The sequence below is a fragment of the Vulpes lagopus genome, chromosome 10 (assembly GCF_018345385.1).
Source record: "Vulpes lagopus strain Blue_001 chromosome 10, ASM1834538v1, whole genome shotgun sequence".
NCBI classification, from domain to species: Eukaryota; Metazoa; Chordata; class Mammalia; order Carnivora; family Canidae; genus Vulpes; species Vulpes lagopus.
The window spans coordinates 107,706,899-107,729,310 of NC_054833.1; the positions used below are offsets into that span (position 1 = coordinate 107,706,899).

Here is a 22,412-nt window from a genome sequence, read left to right on the forward strand (position 1 = left end):
AGTCCCACGTCAGGCTTCCTGGTGGAACCTGCTTCTCCCTCTCCCTGTGTCTCTGCTTCCCTCTCTCTGTGTGTCTCATGAATAAATAAATAAAATCTTAAAAAAAGAGAGAGAGAGAAACGTACGTCTTAAGTTGTTGGACTTGCCACGCACCAAAAGGAGGACTCCTTGATGCAAGCAGGAGCACTGAAAACAGAATGCCTTTCTCTCTTGTGACTTAGGGTCATCTCATGCTTCAGTCCCTGCCTCGTTCGGCCTGAAGTCACCCCGCAGCCCTGCGCAGGCAGGAAGCCGGGCTCCCGGGAAACAGCAGCGTGGTCAGAAGGGACAGACCAGCTTTCTCTCCCATCCGTGCTGCTCTCCGCCTCGGTGTGATCACAGCCTCCCCGGAGCGCCGTCGGGGGCGGAGCAGGTGCCGCCCGCCTGCCGGCCTGGACCCCCTCAACTCGAGGGCTTTCCGCCTGAGCCTGACCACGGGGGACCTGTGGCCTCCCCGGGCCTCGGCTTCTGAGTTCCCAGAGGGGAGTTTATAAAACCTGCCTTGGAGAAGCAGGCTCCATGCAGGGAGCCCGACGTGGGACTCGATCTCAGGACCTTGGGATCAGGCCCTGGGCGGAAAGCAGGCGCTCAACCGCTGAGCCAGCCAGGCGCCCCTGCCTTGGAGAGTTGTAAAGTTCTTTTATTTAACAAATATTTACTCGTACCCACTGTAATCCTGTCACTGCTCTGTGGGTTGAGGATGCAGCAGCAGAGGAGGGACTGTTAAGTCCCTTCCTAAGTCCAAGTCCGAGCTAATCTTCAAAGGGTGGGAGGAGGAGAAAAACTAAATGGGGCAATAGGTAAAAGCTGAAGTATGGTGCGAAAGGATAAATGTTACAGAAAAATGAGGCATGGGGTGGGGGGCAGGGTTGCCAGTTCTATCCAGGGATAGGATTGCTGACAGGTTGACTTTTCTTTTGTATTTTATTTTTATTTTTTCTTTCTTTTTTTTTTTTTTTTTAAGGGGATCCAATATCTGCTGTGTTAGTTGTTTTTTTGTTTTGTTTTGTTTTTGTTTTTTTTGGTTAGGAGTTCTTAGTTTATGTTTTTTAAGATTTTATTTATTTATCTGACAGGGAGAGATTGTGAGCATGCAAGCAGGAGGAGCAGCAGGCAGGGCCAGAGGGAGAGGCAGCTGAGCAGGAGCCCGGTCTGGGTTCCCTCCCAGGACCCTGGAATCAGGGCCTCAGGCGAAGGCAGCCACTTCACCGATTGAGCCACCTGGGTGCCCCCTGGTTGACATTTGGGGGACGCTGGAGGAGGTGAGGGAGCCCTGAGATGCCTGGAGGAACGCAGTCAGCCAGAGGGAGCAGCAAACTCAGACCCCGAGGTGGGAGCGGGCCTAGGGCTTCTAGGGCTTCAAGCCGAGCAGGAGGCCGATACAGGCGGAACACCAGTGAGTGAAGAACCGAGCAGCAGGAGATGAGGTCCCAGAGGCAAAGGGACTGGATCCTTGGACATTTTATAACTCCGCTTTTGGAGTGAAATCTCGCATATTGGGGTGCCTGGGTGGCTCAGCGGTGGAGCGGCTGCCTTCGGCCCAGGGCATGACCCCGGGGTCCCGGGATCGAGTCCCACATGGGCTCCCTGCATGGAGCCTGCTTCTCCCTCTGCCTGTGTCTCTGCCTCTCTCCCGCTGTCTCATGAATAAATAAAATCTTAAAAAAAAAAAAAGAAAAAGAAATCTAGCATATTGCCCAGCACACGGCAGGGGCCTCATTCATTCGGAGGAGCTCCAATGGTCATGCTTCCTGTCATCCTTTATATGGTCTTCCAACAGTGCCTCAGCCATCAGGGCAGGGGTGACACGCGGTGACACACACCGCCTGGCGGACTGGCCCTGCCTGGGGCGCCGCGGGGTGCGGTGGGTGGGGCCCAGCTTCAGCGGCCCGGAGCCCCACCGGCTGCCTGCTGGGCTGGGGCACGGGGTGGGGACGCGGCCTTTCAGAGTGTCACCCCCCCCTCCCCGCCCCGGTCTCCTCCCAGCCCTTCGAGAGAGGGGCGCCTCAGCAAACTGGGGGTGGGGAGGCACGAAGGTGAGTCACACTCAGCCTGGGGCCTCTAGGGCTGCCCTCTTCACCAGGACTGCTGCCCACCGACTCGGGGGGCCCTTTCCCACCAGGCTCCCCGCCCCCGCCGAAGGAGAGGAATCCTGCAGCTCCTGCCCGCCAGCTCTGCAGCTGCCCGCAGGCCTGGACAGGTCCCGGCTGTGCCTCCTCGGTGGCTGAGGATGCAGCAGGGGGAATCAGGTTTCGCCAGCTTCGGAACAGAACCCAGGTTGCTGTGTCAGGCCTTTTCCCAGGGCTTCCTGGACTGGGCCCGGGCCCCCCTTCTTACCTGTCTGACCTCATCTCCCACTGTACTCTTGCTCTTCCTCTGCTCTGAGTCACACTGGCCTCCCTGCTGAATTGCACCAAGCACGCTCCTGCCTCAGGGCCTTTGCACTTATTCCTTTTATCCAAGCATACCTGGATACTCTCTAGTATCCTCCAGCCTTTGCTCAGACGTCACCTTCCTAGGGAGGCCTTCTCTGACTACTAGAGCTGAGCCCCGCACCCAGCCCTGTCCTTCCTGCACCCTCTTCCAGCTTCATCTTCTTCTGTAGCTTCACATCTCACTGTACCATGTATTTTACTGATTTGTCTTGTTTATGGCCTGTCTCCCATTGAATGTCAGCAGGATCACCCTTAGACTGGGCAAGAAGGGCCTCTGCTCTGTGCTTTCGAAGGCCAGAGCTCTGGCCCCGCTGCCTTTCCCCTGAAGCCAAGGAGTTGTGACTGCTAGAACCTGGATCTCCCTCCTTGCTCTCTGGATCATTCCCTGCTCAAATGGCCCCAGGCCACCCCAGGGCTGTGCAGAGGGCAGCCAGCATAATCCAGGTGTATATTCCTAGGCCCAGGGGATGGAAGGCTGCCTATGGGTATCAGTGGACGAAGTTTGGGTGCATGGGCTGGGTTGTACCCACAGGAACCTCACAGCGTGGAATTGAGCCTAGGGTGGGTAGAAAAATGGATTGACCATTGCTCCTGGGCTGAGGGCTAACTCTGGCCATGCAGTCACATTCTGGCCCAGTACACTAGATATCTGAAGATCCAGATTAAAACCTGGCCTTCCAGATCGCTGTGAAGACAGGCTTGTTCTAGTAGGAAGATAGAATATGTTTCATTTAACAGTTTACTCAACTCATATGCTATGTTGGCCCTCCACACAATTTTGCCCAGAGCTTCCAATATATCAGGACTGAGATTTTGATTATTTTCTGCATTTCTGTATCTCTGGCACCTAGAACAGTGCCTGGCACACACACATGCTTGGTAAATTGTTAAATGAATAAAAAAGCCCTGGGGTGATGCCCTCACATACTCTAGGGGACCCCAGAAGTGGCTGGGAGTGTTGTGGCTTTTCTGTGTCAGAGCCTGAGTCTCAGGGTCAGATGGGGTTAACTCTGCCTTGTGTGAGGGGCTAGGCCATGTATGAAGACCCTCTCCCACCACCTGCCTGCCCCCACACCCCCATTATAGCTGCAATTTTTCTTTTTTAAAGATTTTATTTTTCATAATCTCTATACTCAAGGTAGGGATCAACGTCACCACCCCAAGATCAAGACTTGCAGGCCCCACGGAACGACCAGAGCTTGTACTTGGGCATCAAGGAGACCCGTACAGCAAAATGTCTGAGTTACTTCTGGTCTGTGCACGGCCTTTACTTTCTTTACCCTCCCTTTCCTTTTATATTTATTGATTTATTTTAAGGATTGTATTTCTTTACTCATGAGAGACATAGAGAAGCAGAGACACAGGCAGAGGGTGAAGTAGGTTCCCCCTCCACGAGCCTGATGCTGGATTCGATCCCAGGACCCGGGGATCAGGGCCTGAGCCAAAGGCAGCGGCTCCACCGCTGAGCCCCCCGCCCCCAGGTGCCCTCAATTTCCTTTTATTTTTATTTTTTATTTTTTTTTTCAATTTCCTTTTAAAAGGGGAAGCATCAGGATCCCTGGGTGGCCCAGCGGTGGAGCGCCTGCCTTCGGCCCAGGGCGTGATCCTGGAGACCCGGGATCGAGTCCCACGTCGGGCTCCCGGTGCATGGAGCCTGCTTCTCCCTCTGCCTGTGTCTCTGCCTCTCTCTCTGTGTCCCTCACGAATAAATAAATAATCTTAAAAAAAAAAAAAAGTAAAAGGGGAAGCACCAAAGTTTGCTCCCGAGCCGCGGGCGGCTGCCACGCCTGCAGGCCCTCACCCCCGCGCACCGCCCCCCCCCCCCGGCCCGCCGGCCGGTAGCGCCCTCTGCCGGGCGCCTGGGGAAGGCCCGGGAGTCGCTTCCCGCAGGCAGCGCGAGCAGCGGAGACCCAGGGGCGGTCTCGGCCCAGCCCGCAGCCATCGCGCAGCAGAGCGCGCTTCGGCAGCTCCGCACGCCAGGCACTCTTGCTCAACACTGCACATATTAAACTTGGGGCACCTGGGTGGCTCAGAGGTTGAGGGTCGGCCTTCGGTTTGGGGGATCCCGCGGTCCTGGGATGGAGGCGCATCAGGCTCCTCCCCAGGGAGCCTGCTTCTCCCTCTGCCTCTGTGTGTCTCTCATGAATAAATAAATAAAATCTTTAAAAAACATATTAACTCATTTACTCCTCCATTTTGCAGATGAGAAAAGTGAGGCACAGAAAGGTTGAGTTAAGGTGATCATACACTGCAAGTGTAGGATTTGAACCTGTGCCCTGAACCAATGCCTTCTTGGTGGAAAGTAGCTCTACCTTTAGCTAAAAAGGAGTTGGCTTTGTGGAGTTCCCCAGTGAGTTTGGAACTGGACATATGAGGTACGGACTGTAAAAGGGGCTTTCCTTAGTGACTGTCCCCACCCAAACGTTTAGTGGCAGGCCAGCCGACCTCAGGACCCCCTCCTGACTGGCCATCCCTCAGCATTTCCCTGCCTGGATCTTGCGTCGTCCCTGTGTGGGCCTAGGGTTAAGCACAAGAGGCTGTGCATTGAGACCTCAGTTACTTGCCCACCTTCCAAGGAGGACAGTCGTTTCCCTCAGGCTCCCCAAGGACCTAGACAAAGTTCACCCGAGGAAGTGGGTCCTATCTGCAGCCCCCCAGCTCAGGTCAGCAGCAAGGGAAAATGTGTGAAGGGAGGCTCGGGCTCTGCCCATCTCAGCCCTGCTGAGGGGATGTTGGGGAGTGCCTGCTTTGCAAACTATCTTCCCATCTGAAAAACAACAGGGGTGAATTGAGGGCAATTTTCAAAGTGCTGTGGTTTGGGGCTTAAGGAGAAACACTAAGAAGAGGAAGCCAAAGAGCCAGATCTCTCGGCCACCCTTCTTCCAGCAATTTGATATAAAAATTTTTATTTTTTTTTTATTTTTATTTTTTTTAATTTTTATTTATTTATTATAGTCACAGAGAGAGAGAGACGCAGAGACATAGGCAGAGGGAGAGAAACAGGCTCCATGCACCAGGAGCCCGACGTGGGATTCGATCCCGGGTCTCCAGGATCGTGCCCTGGGCCAAAGGCAGGCGCCAAACCGCTGCACCACCCAGGGATCCCGATATAAAAATTTTTAAGTTTATTTCTTTTAGTGATCGATATGCCAAACATGGGCTCAAACTCATGATCCCAAGATCAAGAGTCTTAAGCCCCAATGACTGAGCCAGCCAGGGTCCCTCACAATTTCTTTTTTTTTTTTTTTTAAAGATTTTATTTATTTATTCATGATAGACATAGAGAGAGAGAGAGAGGCAGAGACACAGGCAGAGGGAGAAGCAGGCTTCATGCCAGGAGCCCGATGCGGGACTCGATCCTGGGTCTCCAGGATCGCACCCTGGGCCGAAAGAGGCACCAAACCACTGAGCCACCCAGGGATCCCCAATTTCTTTTTTTTTTTTTTTTTTTTTTTAATTTTTTTTTTTTCCCAATTTCTTTTTTTAATTGGACTAGGGATCTGTGACTTTGGCTGTTAAGTCTGGGGCGGGGCGGTCACTTAACAGAATGAGCATGAGGGGTCCTTCCAGCAGGAAGCTGTCAGCTTGACTGACCCCTCCACTTGGAAGTGGGCAGCCTTGATCCCAAACAAGGCCATGAGGACCCCTCTCACCCATCCCTGGTCATTGGAGGACAGGCTTTGAAGCATTTGCAGAGCTGGATGCTCCAGGGAGTTTTATTTCAACATGGTTTTTTTTTTTTTTTTTTCCCATTTTTTTTTTCAACATGGTTAAGGTCAAAAGATTAGAATCCTCAATGTCCATGGATGGTGGTGAGCTTATTAAATAAATGCTAACACATCCCAACTGGGTATGTCGCAGACGGTGAGGCAGCCTCCGAGGCCTTGTTATGAAATGTATACTGCAACGTGTATGTGAAACGTGTATGTGTATAGATCGGAAGGATGCATACCAAATTTTCACACCACAAAATATCAAAGATTAACATTCCAGGTATATAAACTCATTCACCCAGTCCCCCCTGGTATGGCCAGCCACACTGGTTATTTATGGGGGCTAAGCTCTGGAGTGGTTAGCATGGGTAACTTGACCATGTGCTGACTTATTATAGGTCCTAAAGACCACAGTCCTAAAATCCCATTTTGCAGAGGAGAAGCAGGCCCAGAGTAACATCCATCCCCATCACAGAGCCCAGATTTTCTTCCCCCCAAATCACTCAGAGTTTGGTGCCTCGTTCCATTGCCAGGGGAATCTAGATCCCTCCACAGAGCCCAGGCTTGGCTGGAAGAGGCCACTTTTCCTCCTCAATGCCCTCCAAAAATCTCAGGGGAGGAAGGCCAGCCTGCACAAGGGGCTGTTTGGTTTTATTATTAGTCTTGGCTGAAGATAGGGTTTCAGGCTTTATTCAGGCTTTTTAGAGAGGAGTTGAAGATAAGAGGCAGCAGGTGTTTGCTGGCTGAGACACCTAATCCTCTCACCTTATCGGCAAGAGCAGCAGGACTCTGGTGGAGGGAAATCAGAGGCCCCGGGAGCCAGAAGCTGCAGCTGGAGGGTGAGGCGGGAGATGGCCTTGACCTGCAGGCTAAGGTGCTGTGGAGTGCTGTGGACCACGGAGAGGTGGGAAGGGTTTCTCACCCAACTTAGTTCCCCTTTGATTTCAGGACACCCTCTGCCTCCTCCTTCAGAGCTTTGGTCCCAAACTTGACAGTGTGTTAGAACTGCCTGGAGGCCTATGAAAGCACATTTCAGGGTCCCACCTGCAGACTCTCTGATTCGGCCGCTAATGCTGATGCTGCCCGGCTAGGAGCTGCATTGGAGTAGCAATGCTTTAGAGTGTTAGTCACTCTTGCGGGAAGAAGACTTTTATTTCAAGTTCAGCAAACCCTTTGGCTTCACTTCACATTCTTTTCTCTTGGTTCATTGCAAAGAAAATGTTCCACTTCATTTTAACAAAGGCACACATGGAATTATTGTTCTTTCCCTGCTGTCTCTTCATCCTCATCCCTGCGTCTGCGTGTTGTTAGGACCGTTCCAATTTCACGGACATCCTGGGTGACTTCTCTCATTTTCTGTCTGGCTTGATTTTGATGATGATCAGGTGTCACTTAAAAAAAGAAATACAATGAGGCCATTCTTTAAAGGAGGAAAATCCCCTCCGAGAGTGGTTGTGAGGATTTGTTTGAAGGAAATCAATTAAAGTTATTTGGCCCTAGAAAGTATTAAATAAGTGGTAGCTGTTACCAGTGAACACAAATAGAACTTAGAGTGTGCCAGATATTAAGTCATTTGATCTGCATAAAAACTCCCCATTTCATAATGAAAAATGTGAGGCAAGTAGAGGTTAAATTTAACTTGCCAGGAAGAGCAGAATCAGACCCCTCCCTACCTTTCCATATAGAGCCTACCACATGGAAGAGGAAATCTTTCCATGCTGCACTATGCAAGAGCAGCCACTGTTCCAGAAAAGACGGTGCCGGTAGCTCTGGTGGGGCTCAGCCCAGGGAGAAGAGGGTTAATGGTTCTCCCACACAGAAGGGGAGCTCAGAATTTGCAGAGAGAGGGGCACTGGCTGGCTCAGTTGGAAGACCCTGACTCGAAGTCAGGGTTGTGAGTCTGAGCACCACATTGAGTGTAGAGATTACGTTTAAAAAAAAACAAGGGATCCCTGGGTGGCGCAGCGGTTTGGCGCCTGCCTTTGGCCCAGGGCGCGATCCTGGAGACCCAGGATCGAGTCCCACGTCGGGCTCCCGGTGCGTGGAGCCTGCTTCTCCCTCTGCCTGTGTCTCTGCCTCTCTCTCTCACTGTGTGCCTATCATAAATACATAAATAAATAAATAAATAAATAAATAAATAAATAAATAAATAAATTAAAAAAAGAAAAAACCTTTAAAAAAAAATAAAATAAAAAAATAAAAAAAAAACAAATTTGTAGAGAGGAGGGTAGGTTTACCGTCATCAGGCCCACCTGGGCAAGCATATGACTCCTGAGTTTCCTCTACCATCGAGAAGAAGCCGGGTGAAGGCAGCAGAGTTAAAAGGTATTCCCTTGGGGCAGCCCAGGTGGCTCAGGGGTGCCTTTGGCTCAGGGCCTGATGATGGAGACCCGGGATCAAGTCCCACGTTGGGCTCCCTGCATGGAGCCTGCTTCTCCCTCTGCCTGTGTCTCTGCAATAAAACTACGATAAAAAAGTAGTTCACTCCCCACACACCTCTGGGAAAAATTCCTTTAATAAAAAAAGTCATAGTACATTTACACAATTGTCATCACTCTTTATCTACAGCACTCAACAGGGAAAATAAAAAATAAAGGACAACATAGTCGCGCTTAGTATAAAAACGCAGGAATTCATTCTGATAGGAGGCCTGTTGTCCGGAGAGGAGAGAGAAATGCATGAAGGCGTGTGAGCCGAGCAGCTCAGGCCTGGGTTTCTGAGCAATCCAGGGGACGGCTGAGGACCCGCCTCTAATGTTTTGAAGACAGCATTAAAAAAAAAAAAAAAAAAAAAAAAAAAAAAAAAAAAAATCCAGGTTGCAATAAGAGGTCTCATTCTAAGGAGAAGGAGAAAGGTCCATTCCAGAGAGAACATCATCACTGGGGGGCATGGGGTGGTCAGAGTCGGTCCGGGCATTTTATGGCAGGTGACAGACTCCCAGAAATTTGGCCTTGGAGGCAAGCCTGGCCCAGGCGGAGAGGTTTCCAGAGGTGAAATCAAAGCGCCCATGTGCCTCCATTCTGAAAGGCTTAGAAACCAACCCTTAATGTGAGATTTGAGGGCCTCTCTCCAAGTCGCTAAGGCCACTTCTTGACAGGCTCCCAAGTCCCCAGCTGAGGGGAGGACTCAGGCTCCTTGGAGATGCCGCCGCAGCTGACCATTAGCCCCTGGTCCTGCCTAGTCATCCTGGCCACCCCCGTACATGTCCGCCAGCTTCTTGAAGCGGCTGCCCCACTCGTTCAGATAGTCATAGTCTTGGTCCTGGTCAGAGGCCGAGGAGGTGAGGGAGCTCAGGGAGGCAGCGTCGGAGCCGCTCCCCTCGTAATCAAACACCAAGAGGGAGTCATAGGGCGGGGCCGTGGGGTCCGTGTTGGCCGCCTTCAGGTTCTGCGGTGACAAGAGCAGTGGTTAGGAGCAGCGCTCAGACGCTCAGCTGCTGCGAGAGCTCGGGCGAGGGAGTTCGCCCTGCTGAGCCTGCGTTTCCTCATCTGTGAAGATACCTCTTCCCTCCATTAGAGTTCTGAAAGGTGAAATGAAACTACACACAAAACCACTGAGCCCCGAGCCCAGCGTACGGTAAGGGCTCTGTGCACCGGGCCAGGGGGCAAGAGCAGGGACTCCGAAATCAGACAGCTGGAGTCAGAACTTGGGCTTCACACCCTAGGTTTGTGAAGCTGGGCAAACGCCTTAACCTCTATGTGTTGTTTTGGTCTTGTCTTTAAAATGGGAGACTGGGCAGCCCAGGTGGCTCAGTGGTTTAGCGCCTGCCTTCGGCCCAGGGCATGATCCTGGAGACCTGGGATCGAGTCCCACATCGGGCTCCCTGCATGAGGCCTGCTTCTCCCTCTGCCTGTGTCTCTGCCTCTCTCTCTCTCTCTCTCTCTCTGTCTGTCTCTCATGAATAGATAAATGAAATCTATTAAAAAAAATTCCATCAGTCTATCCTTCCTTGTATTAAGAACCTCCATTTATGGGGCGTCTGGCTGGCTCAGTCTGTAGAGCATATGACTCTTGATCTCGGGGTCTGTGTTCAAGGCCCATGTTGGGTCTTAAGAAAAAAGAGAAAAGAAAATCTCCATTTATTGCTAATGAGATACCAGCCTGTGATAGGCTCCTATCATATACCTGCTATATACCTAGTTCAGTTGTTCTCACAACCCTGGCTGAATATTTAAGCTTGGAGAGGTTTGGAAAAAAAAAAAAAAAATCAGAGCTTAAAAAAACAAATGAATCCCTGGATTCCAGGCACTGCTATTTTTCAAAATCTCTCAGATAAATCAAACATGTGATCGGAGTTAAAAACACTGGAAACACTCAGCTATTATCAATAATCACTATCATCAGGACGCCTGGGTGGCTCAGTGGTTGAGCATCTGCCTTCGGCTCAGGTTGTAATCCTGGGATCCTAAGATCGAGTCCCGCATCAGGCTCCCCTCGAAGAGCCTGCTTCTCCCTCTGCCTATGTCTCTGCCTATGTCTCTGCCTCTCTCTGTGTGTCTTATGAAGAAATAAATAAAATCTTAAAAAATCACTATCATTACCTAATAAATGCTACATGCCAGGCCACTGGTTCCTAGACTTAAACTACTTGGGAATATTTAATTAATTAATTAATTATTTATTTATTCATGAGAGACAGAGAGAGAGAGAGGCAGAGACACAGGCAGAGGGAGAAGCAGGCTCCACGCAGGGAGCCCGATGTGGGACTTGATCCTGGGACTCTAGGATCACGCCCTAGGCTGAAGGCAGGCACTAAACTGCTGAGCCACCCAAGGATTCCTACTAGGGAATTTTTTAAAAATTCCGAAGTCCTGGCCACATCCTGATCAGTTAAATTACAATCTCTGCAGGGAGTCATAGACATCAGTAATTTTTAAAGTTCCACAGGAGATTCCAATGTTTGGGAACTGCAGCTCCAGGTGCTTACTGATGCAATCCTAAAAGTAACACATAATAGGGCGCCCGGGTGGCTCAGTCGGTTAAGCATCCGACTTCAGGTCATTATTTTGAGGTCCTGGGATGAGGCCTCATAGGGCTGTGTGCTCAGTGGGGGATCTGCTTCTCCTTTCTCTGCCAACCCCGTGCCACCCCCACCCCACCCCAGCTCATGATCTTTCTCAAATTAAAAAAAAAAAAAAAGGCAATCTATAATAGAGGGTCCCCAACTCTGCTCCGCGTTGGGGTCACCTGGGACCTTTAAAAATTCAAACTTAGTCTGGCTGCACATTTTTCTAACAATTGTTCTATTTGTTGAATAAATGAATAAATTATTCCTAACATACTGCTAACCATTCTGCCCCTTAGGATTTTATGGAGGAGAGAACAGAAACCCAGAAGTAACTCAAATATGCCAAAAGTCATACAGCTGGTGGAAGGAGCCCAGACTTCCTCCCATGCCCAGACTCCAAGCCCTTGCTCTTTATCCCATGCTGCTGGTGCTTGAATAAAGGGCTGTGCCAGGCTGGCCCCCTAGGCCTCACCTCGATGATGAAGTTTCCAATCTCATCTGGGTTGGCTGGACGTGGACGGTACATGGGTGTGGGGATGAAGGTTGGTGCCACATCGTTGCGGAGAACCACCTCAGGCCGGGCCTCCAGACCCCGGTGGAGTTGGGTGATGTCATAGTCCTTCATGGAGGTGAAGTAGAGCATGGGACTGAGAAGGCAGCCCCCCACAGTTTAGGTTTCAGCCCACTCCCCTGCCACATGGGTTTCTGGTTCACGGGTAGGTCTTAGAAGACAATCTTTGCCAGACATTTCCAAAAGCCCTCGTCTCCACAGCCCTTCCTCAGAAATCAAGCATAGCCTCAAGGCCATCTTGGCTGGGGTCAAAGGGACTATAGCACTGGACCAGATATCCTCTCAGAAAAGGAGAGTTGGTAGTCAATCCTACATGAAAATTGACATGTTAGGCCAGAGTCTGGTCAAAGTAGCTGATGTGGTTAGTTGGTTGACTCAGCCACCTCCACCAGTGGCCTTGGGGCACCCATCTCCCGACCCCTAGACCTCCCTATACCTTACCTGGTCCTCCTCACCACCTCCCTCTTCGCCGTAGTAGAAAACATTGTCACGGGTATCATCTTCCGGGAGCAGAAGGGGCTCCTTCACCTTCCTCTTCCTCCTCACCAACAAGAGGAGCACCAGCAGGAGGACTGGAAGAGTCAGGGAGGGTAAATGTTCACCCTTCACACACACACAGCTGGCCTGTACCCCCAAGCCTTCAGAGCCTCACCCAAGTTTAGATGCCCCTACTCAGTAGCCAGGGCTTAAAATACTTTCAATGGCTCCCCTGCACCTAGGAAAACCCCTAATCCTTATCCAAGTGTATGGGATTGGCCTCTGCCTGTCTCCACACACATATGCACATGCCTGCATGGGGTTAGTCACACTGGCCTCCTTGGAGTCCCTCAAATCCACCCTGCTTCAGGATCTTCATTTGGGCTTTCCTTACCTGGAACACTGTGCGCGCACGCGTGCGCACACACACACACACACTCTCCCCATTCATGCCTCGGCCTACTATCGCCTCCTCCTAGCAGCAACCTGACTTCGTTCCCCCCAGTAATTCTGTATCATTTATTGCCAGTCTTCTCTCATCGGTGATAAAGGTCCTCAAGGAAATTCTCTGGGGGATGGGAATCTCCTAGCAGATGTTACTTTTCAACGTCTGCTTTTTCAGTCCCCAAGTGACACCTAAATTAACCACAGACTTTCAGTGGAAAGCAAGACCTTGCAAGTCTGATAAGGTGTAGTAATTTGAATACAGGTAAAATACGGTTTTGGTATTTCAAGAGGACTGGCCTTTAGTGCTATGGTTTGAAAGGCTGACAGCCTATTTGGACATGGGGGTAGTGGACAACTGATGCCTGGCTGTTCTCCCTAATGCCAGAACCACCTTCAGTTAATCCCATATAAAGAAGGGACTCCAGGGCTCTCTCTGTGGCTGTTCAGTAGGAGAGAATACAACCACTATTTACCACTTTTTTGGCCTGTTTACAGAACTGATGTCTATCACTGGCCAGAGAAAACAGACCTAGCCTTCTTGGGGAGTCTACAGGTTCTCAGAATGCACAGCCTATGGAGGCTTTGCTGCAATCTTTTTCTCCTCTTTTCCTCCCCAATGAATCTGGGGGAAAGGGGGGAGGTGAACTGGACTTTTCACCTGCAACAAAGCTTATATATCTGCCTACTGGTATCTCCATTCGGACTGCCTGGCAATTCTCTTCCCATGATCTTTTCCAAACTGGTTAATGGAAACTCCAGTTTCTACTTGTTCAGGTCTTAGAAACATTGATGGTTCTTTTCCTCATACCACATATGAACCCGAACTGATTCTGCCTTGAAATATGACCATCTCTCACCATCTTATCCCTAGATTATGGCAATAGCTCCTTAACAGTCTCCCTGTCTCCACCCTTACCAGTCTGTTTAGTAGGAATCATATAAAAAATCAAGTCCGATCACATCACTGGTTTGCTCTAAACCCTCTGATGACTTCTCATTTCATCCAGATCCTTGCAATAGCCTACAAGGCCCAACATGATGCCCCACCACAGCCATCACCTCTCTGACTTCATTTCCTACTTTTGTCCCTTTTGTTTTTTCCACTCCAGCCATTTGTCACTTCTGCACACCAAGCACAGTGCTGCCTCAGGGCCTTTGTACTTGCTGTTCCTGAGATATCTGCATGATTTGCTTCCTCACCTCTTTCCTTTTTTTTTTTTTTTTTTAAGATTTTATTTATTTATTCATGAGAGACACAGAGAGAGAGAGGCAGAGACACAGGCAGAGGGAGAAGCAGGCTCCATGCAGGAGCCCAACGTGGGACTTGATCCTGGGATTCGAGGATCCCACCCTAGGCCGAAGGCAGATGCTCAACCGCTGAGCCACCCAGGTGTCCCGAATTCATATTTGATTAAACGTGTTTCTGTGTAAGGACCAATTCAGAGAGTGGAAAAAAGTAAATGTGACAGGTTCTATCTTTAGAAAAAAGAACTCGGTTTGTAACTAAACACTTCTGCCCACTAGACCAAGGACTCTCAAACTCTAGCATGAATCAGAACCCTGGAGGGCTTCTTAAAACACAGATTCCTGGGTCTTACCCCTAAGTTTCTGAATCAGTGGGTCAGGAGTGGGCCTGAGAACTGGCCTTTCTAACAAGTTCCTGATCCTGCTGATGCTGTTTGTTGGTCTGGAGACCACACTTTCAGAATTACTGCTCCAGCCTCTAGATGACATGACAGCAGGGCTGAGTCTGTTGGTTCACCACTGTATCCCCAAAGCCTGGCACATACCAGAAGCTCCATAAACATCCATCACCTGAATGACACTCAGGAACTACGAGTACCAGGAACTGATGGGTGATGTTGGGGATGCCTCCATCCCAGCAGGTCAGGGTAGAATTGGATCTTCTAACTACCCCATCCTTACAGGGGGGGAGGGCACCGGTACTCACACAGCAGAGCCAGGACAGCCCCCAGGAGCGGGAGGAGGAAGCCCCACTTCCAGCGGTGGGGGCAGGTCTCCACGTGGCCGTGGCAGTCACACACGGTGGCTTTGATTACTGTCAGCTGTTCCTTGTTGCCATGGTCAGCCAGGGAAAGGTGCACATCATATGTGTCTTGCTTCAGGAACTTCTTCAGGGACAAGGCAACTGTGTTTCCTGGAGCAGACAGATGACATTTACCCGGGAGGCCACAGTGGAACTGAGCATATCCTGTTGGAGTTAAGGAGACTGCCTCTCCATCTGGGCAATTAGTGAGAAATGCCCCAAAAGCACACTTACGCCAAGTGTTAAAGATTAATGTTTGGCCAAAGCCAAGTTCACTATCATGGAAAGGATTATTGGGATAACAAAATAAATTCATCATTTTCTTTTTCCAGATTTTATTTATTTATTCATGAGAGACACACAGAGAGAAGCAGACATAGGCAGAGGGAGAAGCAGGCTCCATGCAGGGAGCCCGACGTGGGACTCAATCCTGGGACCCCAGGATCATGCCTTGGGCCAAAGGCGGCGCTAACCGCTGAACCACCTGGGTTGCCCCATCATTTTATTTTCTTAAAATCAAATCAATAGTCACAGCATTTTTAAGATAATGAAGTTTTTAAAAAAGTCATGGCAGGCAGGGCCAAGAGTTCTCAGCAACTTTAGCTGCTTGACTGTTCTCAAAAAGAACACATTGAAATATATCGTTCCTGGAGATAACTAACCCCATCTTTACATATTCACAGTAACTGACCACTTGTTTTCCTATTTGAAAGTTCACTACCATTTATTATTATAGCATTTACAGTAATAGTAAATATGTTTATGTCTCAACGGTCTGATGGAACTTCATTATTTGAAACACTGGTATTTCTGTGAAATTATCAATTTTTTTTTAAAGATTTATTTATTTGAGAGAGAGCACGAGAGAGTGCATGTGTGAGTGCAGGAGGGAGGGCCAGAGGGTGAGGGTCTCCAGCAGGCTCCACGCTGACCGCAGAACCTGACACAGTGCCCGATCCCATGGCCCCAGGAACACAACCTGGAGTTGGATGCTCAACTGACTACACCACCCAGGCACCCTGAGAACATCAATTATGAACAAATCCAAATGCACAGGACTTGGTGATATAACTGGGATTGTCAGGCAGATCAGAGAGGCTTCCAAACTGTGCTGTCACAGCATTCATGATGCACACAAGTTCAGGGGTGCTGGCTACGAGGCTGTAGTGGACATGGTGCTAACTGGCCTTCAAAGGCTTTGGGCGAGTGGCAGGTTGGACACAAAGCAGAAGCCAAGCCTCCGTGAGGCTGCACAAGGTGTGGCCATCCTAAAATGGGGAAGAGGGCTATGTTTGTGGGTGAGAAATATAAGGTCAGGGGTCTCTCAGAAGAAAGGCCTTCAGTTTAGACTTCTCACGGAAGGAGCTATTAGCCTGTGCAGTGTGATTTCTCATCATGCAGGACTCTCCCAAGCATTACAGATTCTTGTCATTAAATGCCAGGAGTGTCCCCAATCATTGGGGCAACCAAAAACCACCCCACCTTTCTAGCTCACCCACCCTCAGGGTTGCCAGCGTATTTCAGCATGGATTTTTTTTTTTAAATTTATTCATGAGAGATACACAGAGAGAGGCACAGACACAGGCAGAGAGAGTAGCAGGCTCCTCACAGGGAACCAGATGTGGGACCCGATCCCGGGACCAGGATCATGCCCTAAGACAAAGGCAGACGCTCAACCGCTGAGCCACCCAGCCGTCCCTTCAGCACGGACTTTAAGCAACTTTTTGTTTAAAGATCCTGCATATACATTGGGCTCCTCTTAGCAAAAAAAAGCAGAAGGGAGAATTTGCTATGTTCCTGTACAGTAATGGAAGGTAGACAGGGAGCTCTGCAGGCTGAATATTTAGTCCACCAAAGTCATGGAGGTCAATGTGGGGTACTTCATCAAAACATCCCTACACCATCATGTCCCCATGCTGGAGGGAGGATTTCTCAGGTGACTGTGATGATGGTGGTGCTGGTAACTAAGGGGACACTAACTGGGTACAAGGCTCTACTCTATCTTCACTGACACTTTAAGAGGAGGCACTATTAGCCTCATTTTATAAATGCAGAAATTGAAGCTTAGGGAGGCTAAGTAACCAGACTGAGGTCACACAGGAGTAGAATTTGGATTAACTCCCTTGACAATAAGGACATGGTTAGATAGAAAAACTAAATTAAAAAAACAAGAACCAGGGGCATCTGGGTGGCTGAGACCTTAAGTGTCTGCCTTTAGCTCTCGGGTCATTATCCCTGGGTCCTGGGATCAAGCCCTGAATCAAGTTCCCTGCTCAGACAGGAGCCTCCTTCTCCCTCTCCCTTTGCCCTTCCCCCTGCTTGTGCTCTCTGGCTTGCTCGCTCTCTCAAATACAAAAAGTTAAAAAAAATAACCACCCGCCCACAAGAACCAGGAGCACCTGAGTGGCTCAGTTGGTTAAGTGTCTGCCTTCAGCTCAGGTCATGATCATGGGGTCCTGGGATTGAGCCCCACATTGGGTCCCCCAACTTAGCAGGGTGTCTGCTTGTTCCTCTCCCTTGCCCCTCCCTGGTTCATATTCCCTCTCTCTCCCTCCCTCCCTCCTTCTCAAATAAATCTTAAAAATACAAAACAAGCAAAGAACTCCCCAAGAACCAGGTATCAATACTATAACCAGGTGTTGGTACTAGGCTTTGGCCATAATGTTCACACCTGACCGAGCCAGATCTGTGATTGCCGCTGGGGAAGAGTGCTAGTAAAGGTGGCTGCTCACATCTATTGGGCACTGACAAGAAGCCTCTCGCATAATCACCTACTTTATCTTCACAGGAACTAGATGAAAGTAGGTACAGTTATTGGCACCATTCTACAGATAGGGATAACTGATGATCAGTGCAGTTCAGGAACTTGCCCATAATCACAGAGCTGGTAAACAGAGGAACTGGGTCTGGAACCAAGGCATCCTGGTTCCAGAGTCCATTGTCTGTAAACGCTAAGATCAGGGAGGAGAAAAAATGGCTTCTAGGCCACAAGGGGGTGACAGGAGACCAACTTGGGCTTGTTAAAGACAAGGTGCCTGACATTATATACTCAAATCACAATAATCATAAAATTGACACAATGTGGGTGTCTGCAGCATGTCTCCTGAGTCCTTTTTGGGCTGTGCTCAGTGCAGTACTAGACATTGGGCATTTGGTTCCTTCTGGGCAGAATCTGTGTGTGCTGGTTCCCTATTTTCCTCCTGGTGCACCTCAACCCCAAGAGGAAGTGGGGGGGACATTTCAAACCAAAGTCAACAGTGTCACTCACTCCAGGGGCCTTACTGGCACTTGGGGCTGGATTTTTCACATATCCTGGGTCCTCATTCACTTGACGCCATTAGACCCCTTGCCAGGGCAGGATGGAAAAGAGAAAGGATAGGGAAGTAGATGGAAGCAGGTGTGTGACGGCCTGGGACTGTGGCTTCAACTTCTGCTCCATACTCACACACTCTGTGCCTTTGGGCATGCTACTTAACCCCTCTGAGCCTCATTGTCATCTGTAAATGTGGATAAAAACATTGACCACAGAGGGTGGTAGAAATATTAAAGAAAGAGGGGATCCCTGGGTGGCTCAGCGGTTTAGCACCTGCCTTCGGCCCAGGGCCTGATCCCGGAGATCAGGATCAAGTCCGACATCGGGCTCCCTGCATGGAGCCTGCTTCTCCCTGCCTGTGTCTCTGCCTCGCTCTCTCGCTCTCTCATGAATAAATAAATAACATCTTTAAAATAAATAAAATAGGGAAGGAAGGAAGGAAGGAAGGAAAGAAGGAAGGAAGGAAAGAAGGAAGGAAGGAAGGAAGGGCGAGCATCTTGTGTAATTTCAGGGATCAATAAATGGTAGGCAGCAGCGCACCAACGGTAAATCAGACTGCCTGGATTCAAAATCTGGTGGCATCATTTTCTAGCTGTAATGCCTCTGCCAAGATCTTTCACCTTCTGAACTTTCTGTAAGCCTGGTTTCTCACCTGTAAACGGGGCATACGCACATAGATGTGGGTTTCTGTGAGAATTGAGTAACCTCATCTATGAAGCGTCCGAAGTGCTGTCTAGCACATAATAAGCATGCTCACGGCATGTGAGCTATTATCACTGCAGGAGTCCTGGCTCCTTCATTATGTGATACCTCACACATCCTGGTCCACATTCCCCACCCCCCACCGCAGTTTTTCAAACTGTACAGAAAGGTGGTTGGGCTAGAGCATTCTTGAAGGCTTAAACTAAGTTAATAACTAGGATTTGGTTGACTTTCAAACGCAGACCATAATGTGGACAGGGTCCTCATATGGGGCACACACCCACCTACCACCACCACTCAGTTACCTTTCTCATTGACCTCTGCAGTCCAGTAGATGTCCGAGTCGTGTGTGAGCTGGGCCTGGAAAGGGGAGGTGTGGGGGGACAGGTCCTTGTCCGTGATGTTCAGCATTTGGGGCACAGGACTTTGGTTGCAGATGGTGATCCAACGGGGCTCAGGGACTGGGCCATGGTCATTGACGTCCATAAGTGTTAGCAGGAGGGTCCCAGTGCCAGTGGTGGGAGGGCTCCCTGTTCATAATGACACATAGATCCCTTTTCAGCATCTGCCCATGGTGGGGGTGATGAATGTTGAGCTCTATGACCTACCCAGTCAGCCTCAGGGAGGTTCCTGTTCACTGCCCAGCTGCAACTTTTCAAGACCCTCCATGCCCCGCCCTAGTCTCATCATAGGTCAAACCAGTGATGGCAAGTCCATGGCAATCATGCCATCATTCTGATAGCAGACATTCCTAACTGATCATAGGACAGTTACAGCCACTTCATCCATATGGCCACTACCAATCTATCACAAAGGGAAACCTATTGGCCACCCCAGGACTGATGCAATGTTTGCTGATGAGCTTTAAGGATGTCACCCTTCACAGTCCTGCTGGGACTTCTCACCTGTTTCCAGGCCTTGCTTCACTGTGTCAAGCAGAGATGTCAAATCACATCACAACTCTCAACTCTGTCACGGTGTGACATCACTAATCAATCATGGCCCTTTCCCGGCAGCCCCTTTCAATCAAATCACAAGGTTTAGGAAACTGGCCAATTCAGGGCTCAGTGAACTACACACATGGGCCGAAAGAAATCTTTCTCCTAACACCTGGATCTTAGGGAAACCATAGCCAGCCAATCCTAGTTTTTAGAAATCTCCTCTGAAAGTCTTCCTTGACCCTTCAGATAGGTTTGCTGGTACCCATGCTATGTCTGTGGAGGGGATATGTTATGTCATGGGTTCCAAAGATACCCAAGTGGAGGCGTTTGGAGGAAGTTCTCACCATCATCTGTGGCCGAGACCATGACTTCGTAGACATTGTTCTTCACGAACTGTTCATCCTCACGGTCTAAGACCCCTGAGGCTGTGACCCGCCCACTGTCTGGGTCCATTGCTAGCCACCCGGCTGGGTCTCTCAGGATGTTGTAGCTGGAATGGAAAAGTTGAGAAGAGTCATACCTAGAATACTTAGAATTCTGGTTGTCATTCAAAGCCTACTCATTCCAACTGGCAGATGGTGTCATGGGACTCAGGGCTCCTAAGCAGGATCACATGAAAAATGCACCTCACCCCTAAATGGGAGCCTGAGCAGCAGGGAGATGGCCCAGCAGGGACACATGAGGGGGAGGGGGTATACCTGCCCCCCTGGATCTCTGTTCAGTCTTCAGCCCTGGGGAGGGTAGGAGGGAAGGCCCTGTGTAGGGGCGATGTTCAGTATATTTAGCAATCTTTATGGTAATTAGAACAAATGCAGACCATACTAAATAGCCCATCCAATACTACTACTGCTTTTGGATGCATCCAAGCCCAGCTCCCATGTACCTGATCTTCTGACCCCCCTTGTCGGGATCCTGCGCAATGTAGGTGCAGACAGTCTCCCCGATAGCGATGCCCTCCTGGACCTCAACGACTCTGGAGGGTGGGACGAACACAGGTGCCTCATTCACATCCTCCACATGGACTACCACGGTGGCCGTGGAGGTCGGGAGTTTCACCACAAAAGGTGCCTCATTGGTCACTTCGATGTACAGAATGTGCTGGTTTTTGGCCTCGAAGTCCAAGCCCTGAGAGAGAAGAAGAGGGAGGACCTGAGTTGCCAGTTTGTGAGGAGGACCCATTGCGGTGCTGTGATGGCAGAAAGGACCAACAGGGAGGGGTTCGAGGCTCCCAACATCAACAATGCTGTCTTTTCTGGGGCGTCTGGGGGGTGCAGTCAGTTAAGCGTTTGACTCTTGGTTTCAGGAGTTGTGACCGAGCCCCACGTGGAGGCCCGCATCATGCTCCAGGCTGGGGCTGAGCGTGCTTCAGTTTCTCTCTTTCTCCCTTTCCCTCTACCTCTCCCCACCCTCTCTAAAATAAATAAATCTTTCAAATAGAAATGCTGTCCTTTGCATAAAGCCTCCTGAACTTTTTTTTTCTTTTGAGGGAGTACAGGGGCAGAGGGAGGGAGAGAGAGAATCTTAAGCAGGCTCCAGGGCTGAGCCCGATGCAGGGCTTGGTCTCCCGACCTTGAGATCGTGGCCTGAGCTGAAACCAAGAGTCAGACGCTTAACTGTCTGAGCCTCCTGGGCACCCCAGCCTCCTGCACTTTCTGAGTGGCTGATGGGGCCTCTCAGACCAAACCTAGACCAGGAAGCCCTAGAACTGCTTTCCAATGGGGTGGTGGCCTTGTAGGGGTTGTTGTAGAAACTTTCGGAGGCCTTTCTGGTTGTCATAATGACTCACCTGTTGGGGACGCTGTTGGCATTTCTAGGCTAGGGCAGGGACACAAAGAACTGTCCCCACAGGCCACGGGACTTGCCAATATCCCCTTGGACATTCACATATGCATGGGTGTGAAACATCTGTTTATAGTTACATGTTTTACATATAAACTAAGTTTTTGGTGTGGTTTTAATATATAGTGACCTTTCTAGGAGTGCAACTTCTGAGGGGAGCTTGTCATTTGATTTGTTCAGGCTTTTCCCTGAAAGCTGTTTTTTTGCTACTCAGTAAAGACATCAGTATGACTTGTGGTATGCATGAGCCACCCAAGTGACATGCAGCATCCACTGCATTTGGACGATTCTACAGAGAGATGCAAGTAACTGACCACGTCATTATGTTTTCTCGTATGCACCCAAGTTTTACATATAGATCTTATTATCAGTAACTTTTCCTGTAAAATCCTCCTTTATTTCACAGAGAATTCTACATTTCTAGAAATTGTGTAAATTGGATAAGTTATATTATAAATGAAATTTATTTCACAAAAAAAAAAAAGAAATTTATTTCACAATATAAAAAGGGCATTACAAAGTTTTGGGTGCAAGAAGGGGATAGTGATAAACGTATCATATAAGGGGCGCCTGGGTGGCTCAGTGGGTTAAGCATCTGCCTTCAGCTCAGGTCATGATGTCATGATCTCAGGGTCCTGGGATGAGCCCCATGTCAGGCTCCCTGCTCAGCACAGAGTCTGCTTCTCCCTCTCCCTTGGCCCCTCCCCCTTCTCCAGATCTCTCTCGCTTTCTCTCTTCATCTCTCAAATAAATAAATGAAATCTTTAAAATAAAAAAAGTATTATATAAGACCCTGCTTCTCAAACTAGGCCATTCCTCAAAATAAACCAGGAGGTAAAAGAAATCAAAGAAAGATCAAGCCCATTTTCTTAAAGCATCA

At 49.5% G+C, this 22,412-nt stretch overlaps 1 protein-coding gene across 1 annotated transcript in view; it reads right to left on the reverse strand.

Annotated features, from left to right (window-relative positions):
- Window positions 1–8,684: 8,684 nt before the first annotated feature.
- The window catches only part of CDH3 (cadherin 3), a 45,484-nt gene continuing 31,756 nt past the window's right edge, over window positions 8,685–22,412 (reverse strand). Inside the window, exons 10-16 of the mRNA XM_041769872.1 lie at window positions 20,577–20,818; window positions 20,038–20,183; window positions 19,058–19,282; window positions 14,642–14,848; window positions 12,208–12,338; window positions 11,668–11,814; window positions 8,685–9,574 (exon numbers count right to left, since the gene is read on the reverse strand). Of these exons, the coding sequence (XP_041625806.1) occupies window positions 9,365–9,574; window positions 11,668–11,814; window positions 12,208–12,338; window positions 14,642–14,848; window positions 19,058–19,282; window positions 20,038–20,183; window positions 20,577–20,818 (1,308 nt within the window). The 3' untranslated portion in view covers window positions 8,685–9,364. The remainder of the gene's footprint in view (window positions 9,575–11,667; window positions 11,815–12,207; window positions 12,339–14,641; window positions 14,849–19,057; window positions 19,283–20,037; window positions 20,184–20,576; window positions 20,819–22,412) is intronic.